Genomic DNA, 23,726 nt, shown 5'->3' with positions numbered 1-23,726 from the left:
CCCTAGCAAGAGCCAACAGTCCAAGCTTGTGTGTTTGTGTGTGTGCATGTGCATGTGCATGCATGTGTGTGTGTGTGTGTGTGTGTAACATGCAATATAACAGTCCTGGGTTTAAGTCCTGATTTTGATATTTACCTTCTGTTTGACCTTGAGCAAGTCAATTAAACTTCTGAGGTCTCAGTTTCTTTTACTGTGAAATTAGGAAGAGATTGGAATAGATGACCTCTGTGGTTCCTTTTCCACTCTAATCCTAAGAGTCTTACTTCTGGCATATCCTTGGAGAATTAAGAGTCATTTCCATGTTGTGATGACACACGGGCGTAAGACTTTAGTAGAAGAAATTTCACAACACTAAGCAGAAAGAGGGGGCATCCTTTCTAGAACAGTTCCAGCATTTTGTGATTATTTGTCCAGAGTATTTTTGGTAAATCACATCTTTTCCCTGGCTACACTAATTTTATTCTTCTTAGAGGGTATTAATTGCCAGTGAGATGCTTTCTGAGTCCCCAGACTCATGGGATGTCTAGAAAGCAGGTCATCTGATCTCCTCAATCTAGCCTAATCATTTCTTTTTCTGAATAGACCTAGATATTTTTATTTACAGGAAGCTCTCTAATAGGCTCCCCTTTGGGATTCATCCATCATTAGAGATGGTTGAATTGAAATATTTAAATATCTTACCTGTAGAAACCTTTGTCCAAGTAACAAAAGGCTTGGGTTCTCCAGTTGCATCACATGGAAGGATAACATCCGTTTCAGCAATGATGGATAAAGTATGAGGGGACTTGGTAATGATGTGGGGCTTCTCTCCAAGTGCCCAGAAACTAGGAGCAGGAGGTCCTCCACTAAATGTGATTTTAGAATTACTATGATGGACATTTCTGTAGGAATGAATGGTAGATGCTGTATGAGGAATAGTCCTCCTAGTAGGAAACACTGGAGGAGTATTTTTTAAATTAATCAAAGGTGGTGATCTAGTAGTAGGACCATGGAATATCGAAGGTGCTCCAGCAATACCTATGACATTGTGAATGGTATTCTGTGTTGTAATCTGACTGCGTGAACCTGGTGTTATTTGTTTCTCTCTTGTAGTCACTGAGACTGGCAGAATAGTTGCTGGTGGTTTAGGAGTGACTCCTACTTGTGTGAAGGTAAGATTCCTATTAAACAGAAAAGGAAATCTTTCATTTGCTTTGTAAGGCATTCTAGGACTTGGCATCTTTGTAACTGAAACTTTTTGTTCAGGAATATAATTATTTCCAAACACTGTGGGGCTGGTATTAAACTGGTTGGTCCCTGGATGACCAGATCTACTAGGAATGATTGGATTGGGCCTCAGCAATGGGATGGTCATTGTGGTCATTCCAGAGAGTCTTTTCTCAGGACTATTCTGTGAAGGGTAGGATGTTATCTCTGGTTTGTTAGTAAAAGAAAGTGGTGGTTGTAAAGTTATAAAGTGTCTAGAAAATCCTTGTGTTGTTACAGGAGATGGTCTTATAGTCACTCTTGGCAGCTCATGCTTTTCAGGCACTATGACAGGTCGCTGGTGGAAGACAGGCATCCTTCCTGGATGATAAGGAGGATCTGAACCTTGGAGTAAGCGATTGTTGGAACTACTGCCTTGTATTTCCTTGAAGTGTTCTTCTTTGGAAGGCAAATTAATTCGATTTTGGTTAAAATTGGGTGTGGGAAATTCATTAGGACTGAAAATTAACTTTGTTTTCTTTTCTTCTATTTGAGGTGTTTTGCTTTCTGGGGCCCCAACATGATTAAATATGATGTTTTCTTTGGACTCCATCAGTATTTGGGTAGATGTAGTAGAAGTGCTTGAAAAATGTAATGATGGTACTGTTATAGATTCTGTAAAAGGTACCAAAGCAATTGGAGATGGCATCTGTTCCACTGGAGATGGAGATGGTGGAATACTAGATATCACCTCCTTAGATGTTTTAGGTGTGACAACATGATTGTCTGATCTCATGGAATGGGTAACAGCTGATGCAGTCTTCTCAGGATCTTGTCCAACATGACTTTCTTGGGCAGTGATTTCTACTTGACTTGAAGGATATTCTTTCTTCCTGCTTGAGGGAACAGAGGAGGTATATTGTTCTTCCTGCTGAGATGGCTCAGGGACTTCAGTTAATGCTACAAATTTGGAAGGAAAATCTGATCTCTGTGATTCTTTGAAAACTGATAAATCTTTACTAGTTTCCTGAGAGTTAGTTACAGGAACATCTGGATATACTACTGGAGAAAGTGTGGTTTGAACTATTGTTTTAGGCACCCAACTTGGTATACTTGAAGACCCCAGACCAAGGGATTCTTTTTGAAATTTAATAATCTCTGAGTGAACTGAATCAGAAGGTGATACAACACCATGGAATAATTCACTGCGGGCTACAGTTCTGGTTTCATAGCCATTGCTATCTGTGACTCTATTATCATTTTCAATTTCTTCATTGTCGGAATCCACATCAAACAAATTCTTATACGTGTATGAATTTGTTTCCTGTACTGGATGGTGGGATAGATGTATTTCTGTGGTAGAAGAAGTGGTAGTTATATACTCTTTTGGTCTTTTCTTATGTAAGGCCTCAGTTGTCAGAGGAGCAGTAGCAAGGAGGTCTGTAGTTTGCATAGTGGCTGTCATAGGTACAGTGAGTTTACTTGTAGGATAATTGGTTGTTTCTGTTTCAGTACCAAAAGAGGTTACTAGGGTAGTTGGGGCCTGATTTAATTTTGGTCTCTTTGAAAATTTTCTACGTGATACTCCCTTTGTAACTGTCTCTACATATTTCTTCCTTTCTAACTGTTTTGAAAGAGTAGTTTTGTTTTCAATCCAAGGAGCAGAAACACGTGAAATATCTACTTTGTCTAGAATATTTGGTTCAGTTACAAGAATTCTTGGACTAAACGATGTCTCTCCTGGAGCAAAAGTAGTTGGCCGAATTGGCTTTTTCCGATGCAGTTTGTGAGGTCTTAATCTTTTTCTCCCATTAGGCCTTCTCCGGGGATGTTGTGTTACTGATGAACTAGTGGGAATGTTCTTTGTATAGACAGTTGCAATGGCTGCTGTTGTGGTAAGCTTTTCATCAGTAGTAATAGATGTCATCTGCTCAGGCTCCATAAGGGGAATAACAGTACTTACAACATTAGATGAGAATTCAGATACTGCTGTTGTGGATACAGCATCTTGTCTAGACCTTTCAGAAATTGTGTTACTCATGGACATTTTTTCCAGTTTTTGTCCTTCTTGTGTGATCTCATATTTCTCATCAGTATCCTGGTGAACTAAGGAGTTGTCATGAATGTCTGTCCCATTGCCAGTTGTTTGAACTTTCTTGACTTTTACCTTTGGATGTTGATGTGTTGGGATCTTGTGGTCCCCAGATAGTAGGTCTTCAAATGGCAAGGCTGGAGGATCTAAGGCATTTGAGCCATTCTTTGGCTCACTGACTCCTGCTGGGTGAATTGGAATGAATTGAATGGAGGAGGGATCTTCACCATGACCTTCACTGAGCTGTGGATCTGTTTTCAAGTCTGGGTAAAGGTATGTCACAGCCTCAGACTCTGCCAAGATAATGGTATCCAATGGCAACTCATCCTGATTTGATACAGAACCTGCCGTGAAATCAATATTATCTATTGTAGACCAACTTTGTGTTATTTCCTCATTGTTTGAGTCCTCAGAAAAAACATCCAGATGTGGTAGAGAATAAGTTGACTGAGAAGGTAAAAAGGTTGTTGCTGTGGGTTCAGCCCATTTAGAGGGAGTTTCTGCAACATACGGAGTTTTAGGAGTTCCCAGAGCCCCATACGCTATTGATTCTTCCACATAAGTGTGTGTTATTTTTGGTTCAGCAAAAAGTGTTCTAGAATCACTCTTCTCAGTACTTACTGAAGAAACTGTGACTGAAACTAGCTCATCTTCACTGAAGAGAAATTCTGATGCTGAGGACCCTTCTGTATTAGGTGCTATCTGCACAGTATTTTTCAATGGGGGGCTGCTAATAGGAGGTGGAAGTGTAGTCTTCTGTCTCACGGACGAAGCCATTGTTGTTTTAATGACAGAATCAGGATCAGGTGCTGCTGTACTCTTGGAAAGATTTTTTCCACGTACCTTGGCCAAAATATCTGCCCAGTGCTGGGGATTAATCTGTTTGTTTGCCATGTTTATTCTCCTTCGGGATTCAAACACTCTTCGACCTTCTGCAACATTACTCTCTGGGGTTCTCTCTAAATCTTTCCAATGTTTCATTTTTCTCCTGCCTTTTTTATTTTTTTTATTCTGTGTCCTAAAGACAGCATCGTTCTTTGGCTTACTAGATATTTCTTGGTCTTTTGGAGTCAGCATTCTCCTGGCAGAATAATCTGTCTCTTCCATGCCTGAAGCCCCTTCATCCTCTATTACATTGTCTCTTATTTTGGAAGCAGTCTTAGAACCTAGGCGCTTTCTTAGTTGGCCTCTTTTCGATGTCTTGTTTGCTCCTTTCTTATGCACTGTCACCTTCACAATAAAATGGTCCACTCCTTGTTGATTGATAGCTATACATTTATAGTAACCACTGTCACTGCTTTGGCTACTAGGGATGAATAAAGTTCCATTTTCTAACATATAGGCACGTGTTGAATTAGAAAATCCATTCAATATTTGTTTATTTGGCAGGAGCCAGCTAAGCTCAGCATCAGGTATTGCTAGAGCATTACAGGGCAACATTACTGGTTCCTCAGGATTTTTTTCGATTGTTGCTATGTGTCTTTTGGTTGGTTGGATGAGAGAGGGTTGGACAGAAACTCTGTATATCATTCTGTCCATTTCATCCCTCACTTGAGCAACACACTGGTACAAACCAGAGTCAGAACGACCCACAGATTTTATGATGAGCTGACCACTGCTAAGGACAGAATATCTGCTGTCTTGTTCACTAAATGGAGCCTTCAACATGGAGCCGTTGGGAAGCACCCACAGGAGAACAGGGCTTTCAGAGGCTTTCACGTTGCAGCTTAAGTGGCAGACAGACCCTTCAACCACAGTTTGAGCTGTTTTCACTTTTTCACCCTGTTCAATCATTACCCAGGTTTTGCTCCTCTGCTGCCTCAGGTCTTTAGTTGGGATTATTTGTGAAAACTGGGTGTACAATGATAGCAATACTTTTTTGGCAGTACTCTGGCGCCGATTCAGTTGAATATCTACAGATGGTTGCATCACCCATGATGGTTCAGCAAGAATCTGGGCTTTCACCCCTGTGTAGTAGAGGGCATCATCATTTGTATCTTGTCTGTATTGATAACTCACTTTGGGATCTTTGCTGAGCAGAATCTCCCGTTGTAATGTTACTGGGACCTCACTATAGTAAGCTATCAATTTCCACAGTTTCTCATAATTTTCTCGATTCATTGGGCACTGTAATTCCAAGGCAATAGTAGCATTAATATCAATTTCCTGGGGATCACTTTGGTTTAGTTGGATTTTTGAAACATCTGTGGGTTTCTTGATTTCACAAGCCAAATTCACTGTATTTCCATGCTCATCAGTCATATTTAAAGTGATGTTCCAGGGAGAGAACTGAACCTCTTCCAGAGAGAATAAGCTGTCCTCCTCCTCCTCCTCCTCTTCACCCTCCTCCTCATTGCTGCTGCTACTGAAGTTCTGTTTGAGAGGAGACTGTATGATGGGCTTAGTACAAAGAATGTCTTTCAAATTGTGAATCTCTTGCTTGTTCAGCTGCTTAGGGCTGGAACACATGGAACACAGCTGGCCGCCTTCATATGCTTTGTCCTTTTTACATTTCAAAATCCCTAAAATTAAGCAATTGAATCAATTTAATGAACTAAATAATGATAATCAGTTTATTCCACAAAGAATGGTAATTCACAGAGGCAGTCTGGTAAGAATAATAATTCACATTTAAATATTAAGTTTTGCAAATCACATTCTGCATTGCAACTCTGTGTGTCAGGTAGTACAAATACTCATATCTCTATTTTAGAGGTTGAGGGAAATGAATCTCTAGATGATTACCTATGAGCATATGGCTAGTGAGTATTTACACTGGAATTCAGAACAATGATTTCCTAATTTCAAGTCCAGCCAACTATTCACTACACAGCAAACTATTCACTGTGTTACAATGCCTCTGAGACTTTGAGTATTAGAATAATCTTCATCTTGGTGGCTACACACAAATTAAAATAAATGCATCATGTATTGAAAAGTGTTTCACGGGACATGAATAAAAATTATATACATTTGGAAGGCATAAATGGGAATGCATATTGATAAGATCATGAATCCAATGAAGGATTAAAGAAATAGTGCAAGAACTAAACTGAGAGACAAGATTACATTGCAAATAGCATTAGATTAGACAATATTTAACATCACTTCCATCGGTAAAATTCCTTTATTTCCTGTATAATTTCCAATTTGGCTATGGAAAGGATGGTGATCTATCAAAAGACTATTTATGAAAAAGTAAAACAAATAATTGAAAAACATGGATAATCCAAAACAAAATTTTGTTAATATTTCAGCCTCTGTCTTCACTAAGCCAGAAACAGAACAGTCACTAAACTGACTGTTTAGAAAACTGATGCTTTCGTACTTTCCTTTCCACTTTACAGAACAGAATAATAAATGTTAATGAGCAGAAAAGAGTCTAAAAGATAAGTGGTCCAGGTGACAAGGGAGAGATCTGAAGCCATTGTACAATTTCCAAGTGAAATGATTATTACTGCTAAATTATATACTGCTGAATTAATGTATATTTTGAGGACTCAGCTACAAGAAAACACTTATTAGGACAGTTAGGCAATTATGATTTGTCTTTCAGACCAATAATTATTGTAAATTAATTTTAACAAGCATTTATTAAATATAATATATTCAGGGCACTATGATATGCACTGTGGACAGAAAGACAAAAATAAAATACTCCTACGCTCAATCTGTGTGTGTGTGTGTGTGTGTGTGTGTGTGTGTGTGTGTGTGTGTAGTTTAGTACCAGTTGGGAAATTAAGAAAGTTAAAAAGAGAGTAAATCCTTCTAGGAAAAATTAAAGTAGGACAAATGCTGACAACCAAAAACTAAATTAAAAGTTTAGTGTCTGTTGCAAGAGATAGTATTTTATCCATAACATATAGATATAGATAGTGGTATCACTTGGGTCTATCATATTTCCAAATATAGTACAGCATTGCTTATTTAAACAAGTAGAAGCAGAATATGCATTAATATGTTATAGTCAAATTAATAAAAATAGCTAGCAAATCTAAGAAGTCAATGCAATTAGTATGAAATCAATATTTGCACTTAGGTACAAAAGTTAGAATGTGTGAAGGTATTGAATATTTTCTCATTATATGTAGATGGCCATATTAGAGGTCATTACTTCTTCAGGCCAGTTAGATAAATGTATGAATGAGGAAATAATAATTACATTAACAAAAGTTAGATATAGGGGAGGGGCAGACAATTCATGTTCACCTGGGCAATTTAAACCCTGAACCTTCTTTATTTAGAAAGGCAGAAGTTTAAAGAAAAGGCTATATAACCAACAAAATGAATGCATTAAGATGTCTCTAACAAAAAGGTGTGGGTCAGATGACTCTGGGTTCCTTACCAGTCCATCATCTGTGATTCTAAGATCAACCCGTTATGCATTCAATATCCGTAGGGAAGTAGGAATATGATATCAAGGTAGCTGCACAAATTATTGCAATCTGACAAAGTCATTAAAACAATGTTAAGTTCAAAGGAGAAAGTCCTAGTGAGAAATATGTCAGATTTAACTTTTTTCGTGTCTTTTAGCTAGAGTTATTTTCATCTTAAATAATCTGGAAAGTTAGATATTTCTGTTGACATAGTAAGTAGAAAATTAAATCATACTGTAAAGATATGATAAAGATTTCACCCACTCAGATTAATAACTGAAGTATTCTCCCTTGACTTTTCCATATTCTACATGTTCACGTTGTCTTGCATCTATTTAGATTGTGAGGTCGTTGAAGTCTGTGCCAATTTCATCTTTGTAGCACCATGCATGGAGTAAGTGATTAAAAATATTTGCTGATTTTAATTGACTTGGATGCCACAGTGCAACATGGGATATAGCTGATGAAGTTCTGGACTTGAAATCAGGAAAACCTGGATATGAATTCTGTCTTAGCCACCTAGTAGCTGTGTAATGCAGGTCAAGTAATTTCACCTCAACCTCAGTTTTCTTATCTGTAAAATGGGGATAATAACTTTAGTACTTACCTCAACAGAGTTATTGAGAGGATCAAATGAGGTAATTTATTTAAATTCAAATCTTAAATCATTAAAGTCTATTATTGCTATTTCCCCCTGAATATTTATAGCAGTTTAAACTCTGATACCTTCAGAATCAGTGTGAAGATACTTAATTGCATCAGTTAATTAAATATTACCACTCTCATCTCAAAAGTGAACATGTAAATGTGTTTCAGGCACTTTCATCATGTGACTTAAACACAAAATGAGGCTAACCCCATTGCAATGATGCATAAATTCTTTTCTATGCTTACAGAAAGTCTTCAATCGTGGCCTTCCTTTAAGACAAAGCAATCGTAAAGCTTTCCTGTAAAATGAAGTGTTTTGAAACTGAAAACCAGGAAGACAGTCTATCTCTGACCTCCCACCTTAGCTGCCACAGATTCAAAAATATACATATGCTCCAGCTTTGCACAATTTTCTTCAACTTTTCTTTAACTTTCTTACTCTTCCATGCTACCTTCCTCCTATCATAACATTTGCTGTATATTTCTTCCTAAGTAGAATCCCATGTAATTCTCTAGTATGTAAGAATTGTTTGATAGATGCCATCTCAGCATCTTTTGAGCTTTTGAGAGCATAACTATTTGGCAGTCAAGGATCTAGTTAAAATCACAAAACTGAAAAATTACAATTTAGTGAGAATTCCTATTCAGTGTAGGACAAACATGGTTTGTGATGAGGAGCCACTATTTTGGGAATCAATCCATTTGATTTGGGGGGGGGAATGAAAAATTCTAATTTACATTCCCTAAATTCAACTGCTTTCCAGCCATTTCTCAGTCCCCTCCAATATGAACCTTTCATTGTTCCCTGAGATTCCAAGCTCTCTTAAAGCAAGTATTTTCTAATCTTCCCTAGAACAACGCCTCTACATCACTTCTGACCATCTCTACGCCTTGCACTCCAGCTTGCCTTTATGTATGGCACTCATCCGTTAGTATATAAGCTCTTGGAATGAACATTCTTGGTTGCTTTTATTTGTATCTCCAATGCTTAGCACAACTTAATAAACATTTCATCTATCCATCTCATATTGAGCAGAGTGTGTGTGTTTGTGTGTGTGTTTGCTTCACTCAAGTATGGATGCATAAACTTGACTTCTGTGTATGGAGCTTGATTTGTGGATGCCTAGATAGCATAATTTGAATACTGTAATATCTTACCAGCAGACAATCAGAATATAGCCCTGCATGTAGTAGGTACTTAATAAATATCTATTGAGTCTAATCAAATAATAGTATGAGAAGTAGGCACTTATTAAATGTTGGCTAAAATATATTGAAGTCTTACCTTTAGATTTTGCATCCCACTCAAGGAACCATTTTAACCCACAGTCACAAGCCCATGGATTTCCATGGAGATAAAGATTTTCCAGAAGTGGCATGTTTGATAGCATCCCAACTGGCAGAGTTCTGATGACATTTTCAGATAAGTAAAGGTGTCTTATTGTAGAGAGTCTAAAATAATCCAGAAAGGCAAATGTGGAAAACGTGCTAGGATGAAGCTGATGAAGCAAGTTTCCTTCTAAATGGAGTAACCTCAAGGAAGTTAAACCATTAAAGGCTTGTGGATGGATGAATTCAATCTTATTGTGGTCAATGTGTAGTCTCATTAAACTTGAAAGACCCTGGAGGGTCTGTGCTGTTATGACTCTTAATTTATTGTAGCTGAACTTGAAGACCTACAATGACAGGAAAGAATGTTACTGTTCATGTTTAAATATCACAGAAAAGAATATGGAGCAAGAATAAAGAATGGTGAAGTAATTGTTTTGCACCTCCTCTTTAAATGCCAAGAAATGGCCATTTTATTGATCATTAAAGAAAGCTATTTTTTTTCAGTCCTTGTTAATGGATTGCATAGGCTGTAATTAGTTGTATTCATAAATTCCGAGTTTTACCTGAAGGGAGATTAGATCTTTTAAAGCTCCATTAGGTATGCTTGGGATGTCATTGCCATGAATCATGAGCAGCTCCAGTTTGGTAAGGCCTGCAAATGAGTTTTCTGATATGGACTGTATGCTATTAAACCTAGAGAATAAAGAAACAGTACATTGTTAGAATGCACACATGTAATATCCACCAGTCTGCTTGCCCAGGTGCAAGTTAACTAGCTGGAAATTTTAAAGTTATATTGGCTCAGATCCTAAAGAACACCAGTCTACCTTTGTTTCAATGAAATGCAGGGTCCAAAAGCTAAATGAAGCATTCTTTATGAGGCTATATTCGATTGGAGGCTAGTCACTGGAATTTTTACTTTAACGTTTACCATTTCAATTAACCAGTCATTGTTCTTTGTTGTTGTTTTGCTTTTAAATTAAAAAAGCAATAAATGTGACCAAAATTTTGATTGTTACTGATCCATATGTTTCCTCATTAAAATGCTTCTCAGAAGTGGCAGTAATGAATGACATCTGACCAATTCTGGATTGACAAGAGAGGCTTTCAGAAGCACCATGCTGCCTCCTTTCAGGTAGTAACATGTAGTCAGCAGAAAAAGAGACTAAAGAAGCAGCCTTAGAAAATCTCATTTCATGATGCATCACAGGATGCCCTGATCAAAGATCATAGTCATTGGTACTTACAAAAATTCAGAATCTGAAAATATATTTACCAGCAACATTTTCTTAGGCTAGACAATCCATATCATAGTTTATTCCCACTTCTGAAAACTTTAAAATTCAGTCACTAAAGACTCAGTTTTGAAATGAAAGGGGGCAGAAACTGGAACAATATATATCAACTTGGGGGAAGACAATGCCAAACTATTCTGCTTCAAGAGAACCTGTTTTGAAAACATTGCAGACTTGCTTTAAGTCAACAGACCAAAAATTTTCTGATTTTACTTCGTAGAGCTATAGAGCTATTTGGCTAAGAAGGGACATGTGGTGACTGTCTAAATGTTGAAACTCCGGAAAAATGTGTGTGTGTATGTGTGTGTGCATATGTGCATGTGTGTCTATAAAGAGAGAGAGAGGAGGAGGAGGGAGAGGAAAAGAGAGAGACAGAGAGAGAGAAAGAGACAGACACACACACACAGAGAGAGAGAGAGAGAGAGAGAGAGAGAGAGAGAGAGAGAAAGAGAGAGAGAGAGAGAGAGAATAGCTAGGTACTAAGTTCCTCAAGGCTTTGTTTACAACTTGCCCCATTTTCCTGGAAACAGATGTGTTTAGTACTAGGCTACTAATCTTTAAATCAATAGGTTCAAGCATACATAGTATTTCTTCTTATAGTCAACATTAGAAAGAAACTTCTAGCTATAAAATTATGAGTACAGGAGACATAATCCCTAGCAACAAAACCATTCTGTGCTATAACTTCAATGATTTCAGAGGATCACTTTAATGTTCACATTATTATATAATACACACTTACCAAAAGAAAAAGAAAAAAAAGATGGCATTATTAAATATCTGAATGGACAAGGTTTTCAAACATTCCTTTCTTAGTTATCTCAACCTAAAACTGTTCTCTAACAAAGGCAGGAACAGTCAAAACAATGCATACAATAAATATGAATATATATGTGTGTTTCTTACAAGCATACACACACACAGAGAATATATATATATGTATATATATATGTGTGTGTGTGTGTGCATATATATCAAAGCCTCCATTTTTAGTCACATTTCACACACTGGTCTTGAATGTCCTGAATTCACTAAGTTCTCTATTCCCATTATGAGCTTCTATTGAATTTTCCTGAATATGTTGCAGATAGAAAGAACTGGTTCAGCCAGAACTAAATCCATGCCAGTTAAGTACTATATTTGTAGAATGTTGGAGATTGGAGGGACTTTAAAAATCATCTACTCTAATGTCCACAGTTTTCTAATTAGGCAAATAAACTCTAGTTAGAATATACAACTAGTCAGTAGTAGAACCAAAATCATGGGATCAGAGATTTAGAGCTGAAAGAGATTTTAGTGGCCACTGAGTCTAACCCCTTCATTTTACAAATGAGAGAACTGAGGCACAGAAAGGTTGTGACTTGCCCAGATCACAAGCAAGTATCTGAGGAAGGCTTAAATCCAGTTCTTTCTGACTCCAAGTCTAATGCTTGGTCTCCTGACTATTAGACTAATAGTCTAGGACTGAAAGTAGTCAGGCAAGTATGGTGGGAAGGATATTAACACATAGTAGTTGGCAGAAGCAGATGCACCTATAGATAATTCCTGCCATATGTGCAGAGTATATAACAGGGAAGTCAGCCACAAAGGATTGCTGCTGCTAATGGAAAGGCTAATCTTGCTCTCTGAGCTCCAAGTTGAATCTGAGTAAGCTAAGAATGAAGGAGGCAGTGAAAGGTAATGAAGTCAGAGGTCAGGAAAATGTATGTACAAGTGTCTTCCCTGTTCTTAGAAGTCTGGGATTCTCTGTCTTAATACGAATGCTTCTATACCTCTCTGATGGCCTCATTTAACTCAGACACATGGGGAATAAATATTGGTTCACAATTCGCTTGAAAGAGTGGTTGCCAGATAGTATTACAGGTTATTTCTATATGAGACTACAGAAACTGAGATCCTGGATTTCTACCTCCTTCCAATAGAATTATGCCTTTGATACACAAGTACTATGACACTCAACTATTTTCTATCTATTGAACATCTCCTTTCAGTTAGTCAATGACTTCAGTGGAGCCTTAGTGTCTGACTTTCAGTTTCATATTATTTTCAATGTACTGTTCATAAAGACATATTTCATTCTGGTAGAAAGAGTAGCAAACATTTTAGGGGCCTGGACCCACAATTTTACTGTTGAAGGGAGATGCTTAGAAGGAAACTCCTCTAACCAGTTCAGAGAGGCAACTTTCCTATAATATATAAACTTAGGGAATGCCTAGAGTCATTGTGAAATCAAATGCCTTGCCCAGAACCACACAATCTATATACGAATGAGGTGGGTTCTGAATTTAGGCTATTGTGTTTCAAAGGCCAGCTCTACGGTCACTACACCCTGATGCCTTTCAAGATTTATTTAAATAATATCACCTACTTGATGAATTCAGATCCACAGATTCCTAATGTTTGTCTTGGGACTACCTTGTCTTTTATATCTGTTCTGCAGTATGGAGATTTCAATGAAATGCCCAGGAAATCAATGAACTAGCAGTTTGTATGAAACTCAATATCACGAAGCTTAAGTAAGATAGTACCAATAAGAAACCAAGCCCACTCCTCCCCTGCCCAAAAAAGTCACCTTCTAAATTATGGTTTTACACTAGAAATCCTATGCAGGAATGGAGAACCCTTGGCCCTAAGGCTACATGTGACCTTCTAGGTCCTTCAGTGTAGCCTTTTGAGTCCAAGTTTTAAAAAACAAATCCTTTTATTAAGGAAATATTTTTCTGTGAAGTTTAGATTCAGACAAAGGTCCACACTTGAGAACTTATAGTATTGCTGTAGGTTGAAATATAAACAAACTTGACAACTACAACATCCTGTTCTAAAACCTATGATCGTAATTCTAAAACATAACTCAACTCAAATGAGAGAGGTAGATTACCCCATAACACATTTTTCTTGAACTATTTTTTTTTTTTTGCTAAGCTAAGTAAATTCAAGCAGGCTGAATATAGCATTGTATAATAGAAAAACAGCATGCTGGATTTGAAGTCAGAGGAGGTGAGTTCATATCTTGGTTCTGCCACTATCTATTCCACTTGAACAAATCACTTAACCTCGCCAGGTCTTAGTTTCCTTATCTCTAAAGAGAAGAAGTGGGATTCATAGCTTCTAAATTCTGCTCCAGATCTAACATCTATAACTAGCTGTGATCAGTAGGATCACAGGATTATAGGTAAGTTTCTTTTCTAGATGACATCATAGGTGTGTATGTTTTTTCCTTGGAATCCAGGTCTTTCTATGGGCAAGAAAAAAAAGTATGATCAAAGAAGGCAGGGTGTTATAATCAAGATAGATGATAAATAAACATAAGGAAACAGAAGAATAACAAAATTAGAAGTAAAAGGCAAGGAGATCCTTGTGGCTGGTGCAGTTGTCAGAATACCTGAGTTCACCATTTACTAGTCTTCTGATCTGTGGCAAGTCACTTAGCATTTTAGATACTATTTATTTCTGCTGTTGTTGGTTAGTTATTTCAGTCTTGTATGACTCTTTGTTATCCATCTGGAATTTTTTTTTGGCAAAAATACTGGAATAGTTTGCCATTTCCTTCTCCAGTTCAATTTCTTTTTAAAAGATGAGGAACTAAGGCAAACAGTGTTAAGTGCTTGAGGGCAGATTTGAACTCAAGTCTTCCTGACTTCAGGCCCCATGATTAATCCACTGAACCACTTAGATAACATTTATTCTCCTCATCTGTAAAATCATAGGGTTAGAATAAATACTTTCCAGATCCCTTCTGCTTCAGACATGTTAAGGTCCTGTAAGGTGTTATGCAGAAGGATACTGATTACTTTAAATATATGTATATATATATACACATATATATATATATATCTTATAAATAATTAGTGAGATTTAGAAATATCAAGAAACTTGACTTGTGTCAACAGCTTATTATCTTATTGTGCCCATTAAACTCTTTTACTTTTTCTTCCTGATAGACAAAGTCATTCTTGGCATTATGAATTTTAGAAGAACAGAGGACATATGTGAGACCATATATGTAATTATACAAGTAGGAGTTATACAGGATTTAAAATGAAAAGGATTTTCTTTTTGGAGGGGTAGGGAAGGCTGAGACTAGATCTGTGATTTCATGCATGTAGGAACTCCCAGTAATAAAACTCTCTCTATGGATTTGGGTTGGCATCTGCTCTGCCAGAGTTGCCTAGGAGAACTGAGAGGTCAATGGACTTTCCTCAAGGTCACATAGGTAGCATGTATAAGAACAAGAATTAAGCACAGATTTTTATGATTCTGTGACAATTAACTAATCATTCAATCACATCTGCCAGATGATCATTTTAATAGACTTTATCAATAATTTATATTACTACATCTGCTCATTAGTATCTGAATATGTGGCACTTAATTCTTGCTCCATGATTTATCAAGTTTTGTTTTTGAAATAAAGTTTTTAAAGGCATGCTTAAATTCCTCTTGACTATTTACTGTACCTTTCAGGCTTCTGTTTGTTTATCTGTCATATAGCAAGTTTGGGATGTTTTGTCAGAAGACCTGGATATAATAAATATAGGAAGTCATAGCTAATAATAAGTGTGTGACTGCATAAATTAAGGGGCAACTAGGTGGTGCAGTGGATAGAGTACTGGACCTAAATTCAAAAGACTTCTCTTCATGTGTACTCAACTCGCTGAGGTCAAATCTGGCCTCAGATACCTACTAGCTGTGTAACCCTGGGCAAATTCTCTATTTTCCTGAGTTTCCTCATCTATAAAAAGAGCTGGAGAAGGAAGTGGAAAACCATTCCAGTATCTTTACTAAGAAAACCCCAAGTGGGACCACAAAGGCCTGGACATGACAGAACAACAACAACAAAAAAAAGAGTAAATTGCTTAACTTCATAAAGCCTTCATTTATTCATCTCTAAAATAATATTTTCTGTATCTCTTTGTCGGATATAAATTAGATATAACACTGTACATGTTTTCTTATTATAATAACAACAGAAATATCATCAAAGGAAAATTGCCATAACTTGTTACTTCTAAGTTATATTTCCCCGTGGGTCTTTTAGCCATACATGTCCTTGCAAACTTAGGACCTCTTTGCAACAAAAGATAGAAGGTATCTTAGAAATCATCTTAGGTCTTCATTTATATGCAATGAACATGAGGATCATTGATCTGACCCACATTAGCAGAGGTATCAACCCCATCTGACATGATAATAAAATGTTCTTTCCACTATGAGACACCTTCTCCTTAGTTTTAATCCTATAGAGAGGGAATTAAAGGAACAACAGAGAGAATAACTGTTCCAGAAGACACTATATTTGAAAGAAGTCATTTTAGAAGGAAAGAGGTCAGGAATGCAGTAAAGAATGCTATATTGGAGTAGAGAATGCACCTTTAGTATGAATTGGAAGTACATTGTTTTCCAGAAATGTTAGGTTCAATTCCTGTGGTCCTCCCCTCCTTCATCTACTTTCTTCTGTCAGTGTATGAACCTATTTTGAAGGACCTAACCAAACATTAATTTTTGATAATTCACATTCTGGCCCCCAAGAAGCAGAAGATCAAGGATTTCAATAGGCAACATAGATATATAAGCTAGAGTGAATCACCTTTATTCACAAGTACAGTGGCTCAATGCAAGAGTGAGTCCATTTGCCTTGGCCTGAAAGACAATGTATTCTAAGGGACTGGATTCATTCACAGTCATGGAATCAAGGGTCAAGACTCTGTCACTTACAACCTGTAAAATCTGGAGAAAGTCATTTTGCCCCCCTGTGAGTTCTAATTTCCTCTTAAAATAAGGGAGTTGGATCAGACAACCTCTAGGATCTCTTCCAAATTTCAATATATGATCCCACTAATTGTGCTAAAATGGGACATGTCAAGAACAACCTTGATGACTCCTATATAATTTTCCAGAAACTATTTTCATGAGGAAGCAGAAAGCTGAAGAAGCTTCCAGGTTGAAGTGATGGATGGGAAGATGTATTCAAATTCTAGAAAGATAAAAATTGCCTAGAAAGCAATCTGTGAATAAGGAGGGTGGGGCAAATTTTCTCTTTTCCTGATATAAAAAGGATATAATTGTTTATGACTGGCAGGGCAATGTTGTCTACATGGGAAATCATATGCATAATTTATTATTTATGGGGCACTTAAAAAATTCTAGAAAGGTATCAAAAAAAGTTTAATGAAACCACTTCTGAAAAATAAAAATGGCTAGTCAGGGAGACAAGAGTCCCTTTTTTTCCCTTATATTTGGAAAGTAATTTACAGGAGAGTCTTCCAGAGCATCTTGTATAGAAATAGAAGATGTCTCATTACACACTGCTTGGGTATGTTGTGTGCAGCTGTGTAGTAATATGACCTTTCCTCAGTATCCTGCCAATAACTTCAGCTTCCTCTTGAAAGTTTTAAAGCCTTTCCAAACTACTAAAAAGACAACTCAGATTCTAAGTTTTGTATTCAGTAGATATGCATCTCTCCTTTCCTCTTGTTTGTTACATTGCACGATGCCATTTTTTCTCTTTTGGGGTATTCCTCCCGTCAAGATAACAATATAGTGGTTAAACTTAGTTATGGTAGAACAGAATTATATTCATCCTTTTTTTCCCCAGAATTTTACATCTAGAAGCAATACATTTTGAAGCAATTCATTTCTTGAATTAAATGTTCGCATTTCTACAATATTAACATAGGATTAAAAAAATCAGGTTGCAATTCACTTTCAAAACAAACAAACAAACAAACACACAAACAAACCCAGCAGTGAGCTTCCACTTTGTTATCTTTGCTATTTTATGTGGAAAAGCATTCATAATATACTGCCTTTATTCAATATTTTTTTAACTGCTCCCTCCTTTCCATTTCTAAATCTTTATCTGTGGTGTTCAATAAAAGTAATCATTGCTTTCTACAGGAAAGGTAAATAAAAGTTTGACAATGAGAAAACTGAACTTATGGATACATGTGAAAAGGAAATTGAAGCTTGTGTTTGTAATAGGTTGAATCCTTGTCCTTTTGACTTTCCAAGGGCAGTTGTGAGAACAGACTTTTGTAAACTATAAAGGGTTGCAAAGGGTCAACTCAGCTGTCATCACTATTATTATCTGATTTTCCAAGAACTCTAGCACATGCAAAGATAGTATTCCATTAAAGGAGTCATATCCAATACTTCTTTAATTGTTTGAAAAGATTCAAATCACATTTCTCCTTACTTCTTCTCAATTGAGTCAGAAGGAAAATCATATAATTCTACCTTTCAATCATTGTTCACAAGAGAATTGCTTAGTTTTATCCTTTACTGGGTAACATGCAGAATGGGCATTCATAAATGTTTACTAGTTATATTTCCAGTTACATACATGGATGGAATATCTCCTAAATAAGAAGGGCAGACAAGCAGATCATGTGTAGATGAGAAGCGGAGGGAAGGGACAAGGAATCTAAGTCTCTTTTTCATCTATGTAAACCAAATTATGGAACTCGTATTCCATGGCATTAAACAAGCTTTATCTCCCCTATGGGAAAAGTGAGAAACATGAACAAATGTCAGATCCATAGAAATGGAAATATTTCCCAGAGTATGTTACCACTACTCCTGTCTGATTTTCAGGTGAATCAAACCATGAGGGGTTCCTACACCGTTATTAAGAATAGTATTACATGATCTATTGCCTTAGACTTGGAAACTTTTCCTAATTAGCTTGACTTTCTTTTACTGTCTCACTCTACTGTTTCACCTATGACCGCTGAATCTAATTATACTCTCTTTAACATTATTGCATATTTAAATTTTACTTCTATAATTATAAAGGTTATTACTTCCTTTAAAAAAATTACAGCATTTCATTTCCAAGAAAATAATCCAACAAGGAAGTTTCTCAGGCATTTATTTTCCTATTTTCTGAAATTTCTGAATTATCTGCTACTTTTCCATAGTTAAAAGGATCCCAGAATTTATGCTGGAGACAACTCATAAGCAAAAATAATAAAAGTAAAATCACAACAGCAAAATTCAAAAGAAGGAAAAAATAAGAGTTCAATTTGGTGTAATACATAGAAATACTCATAAAAGAGGATTTTTTCAAATAGTTATAAATTAATATCAACATTTTTTATGTCAGTACCAAGCACCTAGATGAATTTTAAAAAGTCACAGTGTTGCACTCATTCTTTTCACTCTGCTAAAATATTTTCAAAAGGTTACTTATGTCATCCCATATTTAAAGAAATTGGCAGAATCTACTTTAATTTCTCAGAATCTTTAAGACAAAACCAAATCTTTATAATTGATATTGGCAATAAAACGTCTTACCAAATTGAGGTTGGTAAGAAACATCCTTGTTTTTAGACTTTGTAAAACCAAGTTTCATATGAGAAGTAATTACGGTTGATTTTATGAAAGCACAGCATTTAACATAAAACCTTCCCTCTATTCCCCACGTATATTTAATCATTAAGATGTTATTAAGAACAAAAATATACATATTTTTAAAGTTCTTAGAAAATTGTGGTACAAACCCCAAATTGATTCTTTCCACATGCTTAGAAATTCTTGCTGGCACTGAAGCTAAAGATCGAAATGTGCAGTGAACTTCTGTAGGAACATAGCATGCACATGGGTGAGGGCATGCAAGTGAATCCTGAGGATGTCCCCAAAACAGGATCAGCACCACGGATAGTGCCTCCAAAGTTGCCTTCTGCATCTTGTCAAACTTCATTGTTTTTGGTACCTGTTTTATAACAATGATGATGGTGATGACGATAATATTAACAACAACAACAATAAAATATGCTTTTAGTTTTGAAATGCGATTGGTTTCTTTTTCTAAAACTGTTTTCTAAAGCTATATTAAACTAAAATACTTTCCTAGACTTCAAATAGTAACTGGGTGTTTAGCACCCTTATGTCATTTCAGAAAAGCAACATATATTTTAACTTTCTCCTTACATTTTGTTTTATATCCCACAAATTCAGAGTAGTTAGTTACTTTTTAAATTTCTGTTTATAATCCTCAAATTTAACTATGATTCTCTCTTACACAAAAAGTGATTTACTACTACAACCCTCATCTTTACAAAAGAAATTTCATTTCTTCTACTCACTAGTGATTTCACTGATATATTTTTAAAATTTTCAACATCATTTGTGATAATTGATAAAGTTACCCAGGGGCAAGTTCTTCCGTCAAAGAGTTTCTTAAACATCTGCTGCTATTTTCATCCTTTCATGACATTTCCAGCTATGAACCAATAAAAGCCTTGCTAGGATGTGGAAAGACATTATTTTCACAAGATTTTTGTTTGAATAAGACCGTTCTTTTCATTAAAAGAACCATATGCACTATTTCATATCAGAGGTTGCTTGTCAAGGGACATCATAGTGTGGCTGACTGTTCGAGTTCCTCTATGGAAACTTTTATGAGCAGAATAGCAAAGAGCTATCTTTCCCAGAATTTCAGGAGTGGAAGGGTCTTCAGAGACCAAGGACACTTAAAAGAGCAACAGGACTGGAGACATTAAAAAAAAGCATTAATAGAAATACTCAGGGAGTTACTTTTCATCTTTCACTCAACGATGCACCTTTTGGAAATAAGAATATTATAACGGTGGTCTAAGGATCATTACACTGAATTTTTTAAATTAATGTTCCTATTTCTTTTAAGATAGGTGTTGCTTTAAGTTAAAATAGTTCTACTTCATACGGAATGAAAACTATATATATACATATATATATATATATGTATATATATATATATATATATGTATGTATATATATATATATATATATATACATATATATATATATATATATATCGCTATATTCCCCAGTCTCCTTGAAAACTGTAAAATCCACAGCAGATAAATGACTCTCCCCACCCACCCTTACCACTTGGAACAAAAGGAAACAAAACAATACAGAAATTAGAAGGGGGAGAGAAGTATTACATGATCCAGGAAACCACTTTTGCTCCAAACTGTTTCCCATCTTAGGCATGATGAGGAACAAGAAAGGCTGTTCTATACAGAGGGAATAGTTAGATCTGGTTCTTTAGAGGTGAACTTTGGCACCACGTCAGGGGAAGAGTTTCTACTCTGACCAGAGTACTTTACTTCTGTAAGTCCCTTTGCTACTCACATCTGACATAAGTAGTAGTAGCCTTTTTTGAAAGCGTACTGTTAATACATTCAACGTTTCTCTAATCCGCTGGCTGTCTGATCAAAAGATGAAGGCAAGGCAATTGTTGCTCATTTCAAGCTTCCTACAGCAGTGACTCCCACACTTTACCTATTTTTCTCCTCTCTTCTGCCTGTCTTTCCTCCCAATCCTCTTTCCCCCTTTGGAGAACTCAAGGGAAACCGACCGTCTGGCTAGCTAGAATCCACAGGGATCTCACTGGGCTTCGGTTCCAGGCGGGGGTTGGGGTTGTAGGGGAAGAACTCAGGACCCAGAGCAGTAGCTGCACATCCTGGGTCTTCAGCCAGTTTCCAAAGCCTCTTGGTGGTTCTCTGGAGGCTGTTCCAGACTGCACCACTAACCAGAGACAAATTGGGGCGGGGAGGGAATGAGTCAAACTTCCTTTCTCTCAGGGAGGCGAACAATTTATTTGGGTCGGCCTGCTCTCTCTCTTTCTGGACGAGCTCCAGATCCTATACTCTCGTGCGCAAGGAGCGCAGCGCCATAAATTACGCTAATACTAATAACAGGGGCAGCCTGAAGCGGGCTCTCCAGCAGCTTCTCTCCCGGATTGACGCCAGGTCTCATCCTCCCTTTAGGGCATGCTGATGACTTCCCCAGCTTCCTTCGCTGAAGCGAGAATAATCGCTGGAGCTTTAGTTTCTGCGTCGCGGAACTCATAGTCTGGGTTTTAGCTTACTTTCCTCTCTAGGGTTGAAATTTTGACCTCGGTGGGAAGAGAACGGAGATTGAGGGTGGGGGTGGGAGGTGGGGATGCTCTCGGTGTTTGGAGAGCGCAGTGGAAAGTGGGCGAGTTGTATCTTCCTTCCTTTCTCCCTCTCTTGGCCATTTCAAGGGTAAATTCTGCCCCACCTGGAAACCCCATTGACGATTCTCTAGCATCTCAGAGCAAGAGAGCATTATATATGTCTAAACAAAAGTGTGTTTAAAGTCACTCACACACACAGGCACGTTTATACACACATATGCATATAGATACAGCTATATCTATTTGCATGTGTATGTATATAGTCAGTGCGCAAAGGGATCTTGGAAGCTACAGAGCTTTGTAAGAGGACCTGATTCAAATCCAACGTCTCTGTAGACACAACTGTTCTCTGCTGCAGTCAGCATATACCCTGCAGAGTTTGAGGATTTTAACTAGCCCCTAAGGTTGTAAAAGAAAAATAGCTGGAAGCAGTTAAAACTGAGTCTTCTCCCTAGATTTCTTCCCTCCCAGATTTCTTCTAGGGATAATACATGGGCCACCCCAAGACTTTCTTCCCTCTCTTCCTTTTTATCTTCCTTTCACTATCAAGATTAAGCCACTTTGATCACTGTACTTATGCATTTCTCCTTTCCTAACCAGCTGGAAAATGTGTGTGAGGATTGGAGAAGGAGGTATGAGGAAAGCCCCCAACAGTTACATTTACCTGCAGTTTGGAAAAGCGACGTCCCACACATCAGTCTGCAGACCCCATCTTCTTCAAACGGTGCCAGGAGGCAAAAGCTAGGAACTCATGGGAAAGACTTGTGGAATGAGTGTTTTCCACGAATTCTGGGCTCCTGGGCTTTTTATTCCACAGCACCAGCGTTTTCCAAAGTCCACGCCTCACCACCACCTCCACCCTGCCCCACCCAAGGGGGAGACAATGCCACGAGCCAAACGTCAGGGTCCCTTTCCTTGGCTGGGGTCTGAGGTCACCCTTCTGAACCCCTCTTCATCTTGCCACATCCAGAAGGGAGAAGAATGCAAGCATCCCTGCTCTAAAGTTTAACTTACACAGCTGAAGGAACATCAACAAGTGGCAATGACAACAACAAAGATGCCCTTTTGAAGTGTATTCCTTTTTTTTTTTCCCAGAGAAAATCCAGAAATCCCAGCCGGGGAAGGAGAAATGAGAGGAATTCAATCGGAGTCCGTTCAGAAAGTCTGCTGCTTTGCCCAGAGCTCTTTTCCCAGAAGTGTTGGAAACTTTTCTTTTTTTCCTTTAAGGGCAGAAAGAAGTAACAAAGTTTTCACTCCTCCGTGAAGGAGTGAGTTTTGTCTGGCAGACAGCTCAGAGCCCGTGTGCAGGCAGGATCAGACTCCTCCAAACTAGCATAAAGAGAGCAAGACTGAAGTCTTGCAATATGAGACTGGCCCTCCCTCCTTTCCTCCCTCCTCCTCTTCTTCTTACTTCCCCCTCCCATTTTCTCTGCTGGTGAGGTTGAAGTAGGAGTACGCTAGTCCTGATCTCTTCTCCTAGGGTAGGAGAATCCTAGGGATGATTCTACTGGCATTGAGGGAATTATCTGCAAGGAAACTGAGTTTCCTATGGGGAGTAGGTGAGATAACTTTGGGAGAGAAGAAGGGAGGAAAAAATAGAAAAAAAAAAAAGATGTACTTTGTGCCCATTGTCCCAGTCCCCAAGGGAATAAAGGTGGCTACAGGTATAATTTCTGGGAAAAAGAGTACAGAAGAGACAAAAGAAGTAAGAGGTGGAATCTGTCACTAAGAGAGCTTATCTTCTACAGGAAAGAGTGAAGTTCAGGAAAAAGGAGGAAGTGGGTAAAAGGTGGGTAAAAGGAAAAGTCACGATTTGTTTCCTTTATGGTGTCCACAGAAATCAATCAATAAACAAATATTTACTGAGTGCT

The 23,726-nt window shown here is 37.4% G+C and overlaps 1 protein-coding gene across 3 annotated transcripts in view; it reads right to left on the bottom strand.

Moving 5' to 3' along the window:
- The window catches only part of MXRA5 (matrix remodeling associated 5), a 38,701-nt gene extending 15,424 nt beyond the window's left edge, over positions 1-23,277 (bottom strand). Inside the window, exons 1-5 of one of the 3 annotated variants that reach the window (XM_072614465.1) lie at positions 22,520-23,277; positions 19,430-19,641; positions 10,197-10,326; positions 9,587-9,977; positions 682-5,799 (exon numbers count right to left, since the gene is read on the bottom strand). In XM_072614465.1, the coding sequence (XP_072470566.1) occupies positions 682-5,799; positions 9,587-9,977; positions 10,197-10,326; positions 19,430-19,629 (5,839 nt within the window). In that variant the 5' untranslated portion in view covers positions 19,630-19,641; positions 22,520-23,277. Of the gene's footprint in view, positions 1-681; positions 5,800-9,586; positions 9,978-10,196; positions 10,327-19,429; positions 19,642-21,197; positions 21,586-22,519 lie in introns of those variants that run through there. The other 2 variants (XM_072614467.1, XM_072614468.1) reach the window with 2 other exon arrangements.
- Between the last annotated feature and the right edge of the window lie 449 nt (positions 23,278-23,726).

Source organism: Notamacropus eugenii, chromosome 5 (genome assembly GCF_028372415.1).
Source record: "Notamacropus eugenii isolate mMacEug1 chromosome 5, mMacEug1.pri_v2, whole genome shotgun sequence".
NCBI classification, from domain to species: domain Eukaryota; kingdom Metazoa; phylum Chordata; class Mammalia; order Diprotodontia; family Macropodidae; genus Notamacropus; species Notamacropus eugenii.
Note: the sequence above shows the minus strand (reverse complement) of the source record. Positions and strands in the feature narration are given on the sequence as shown.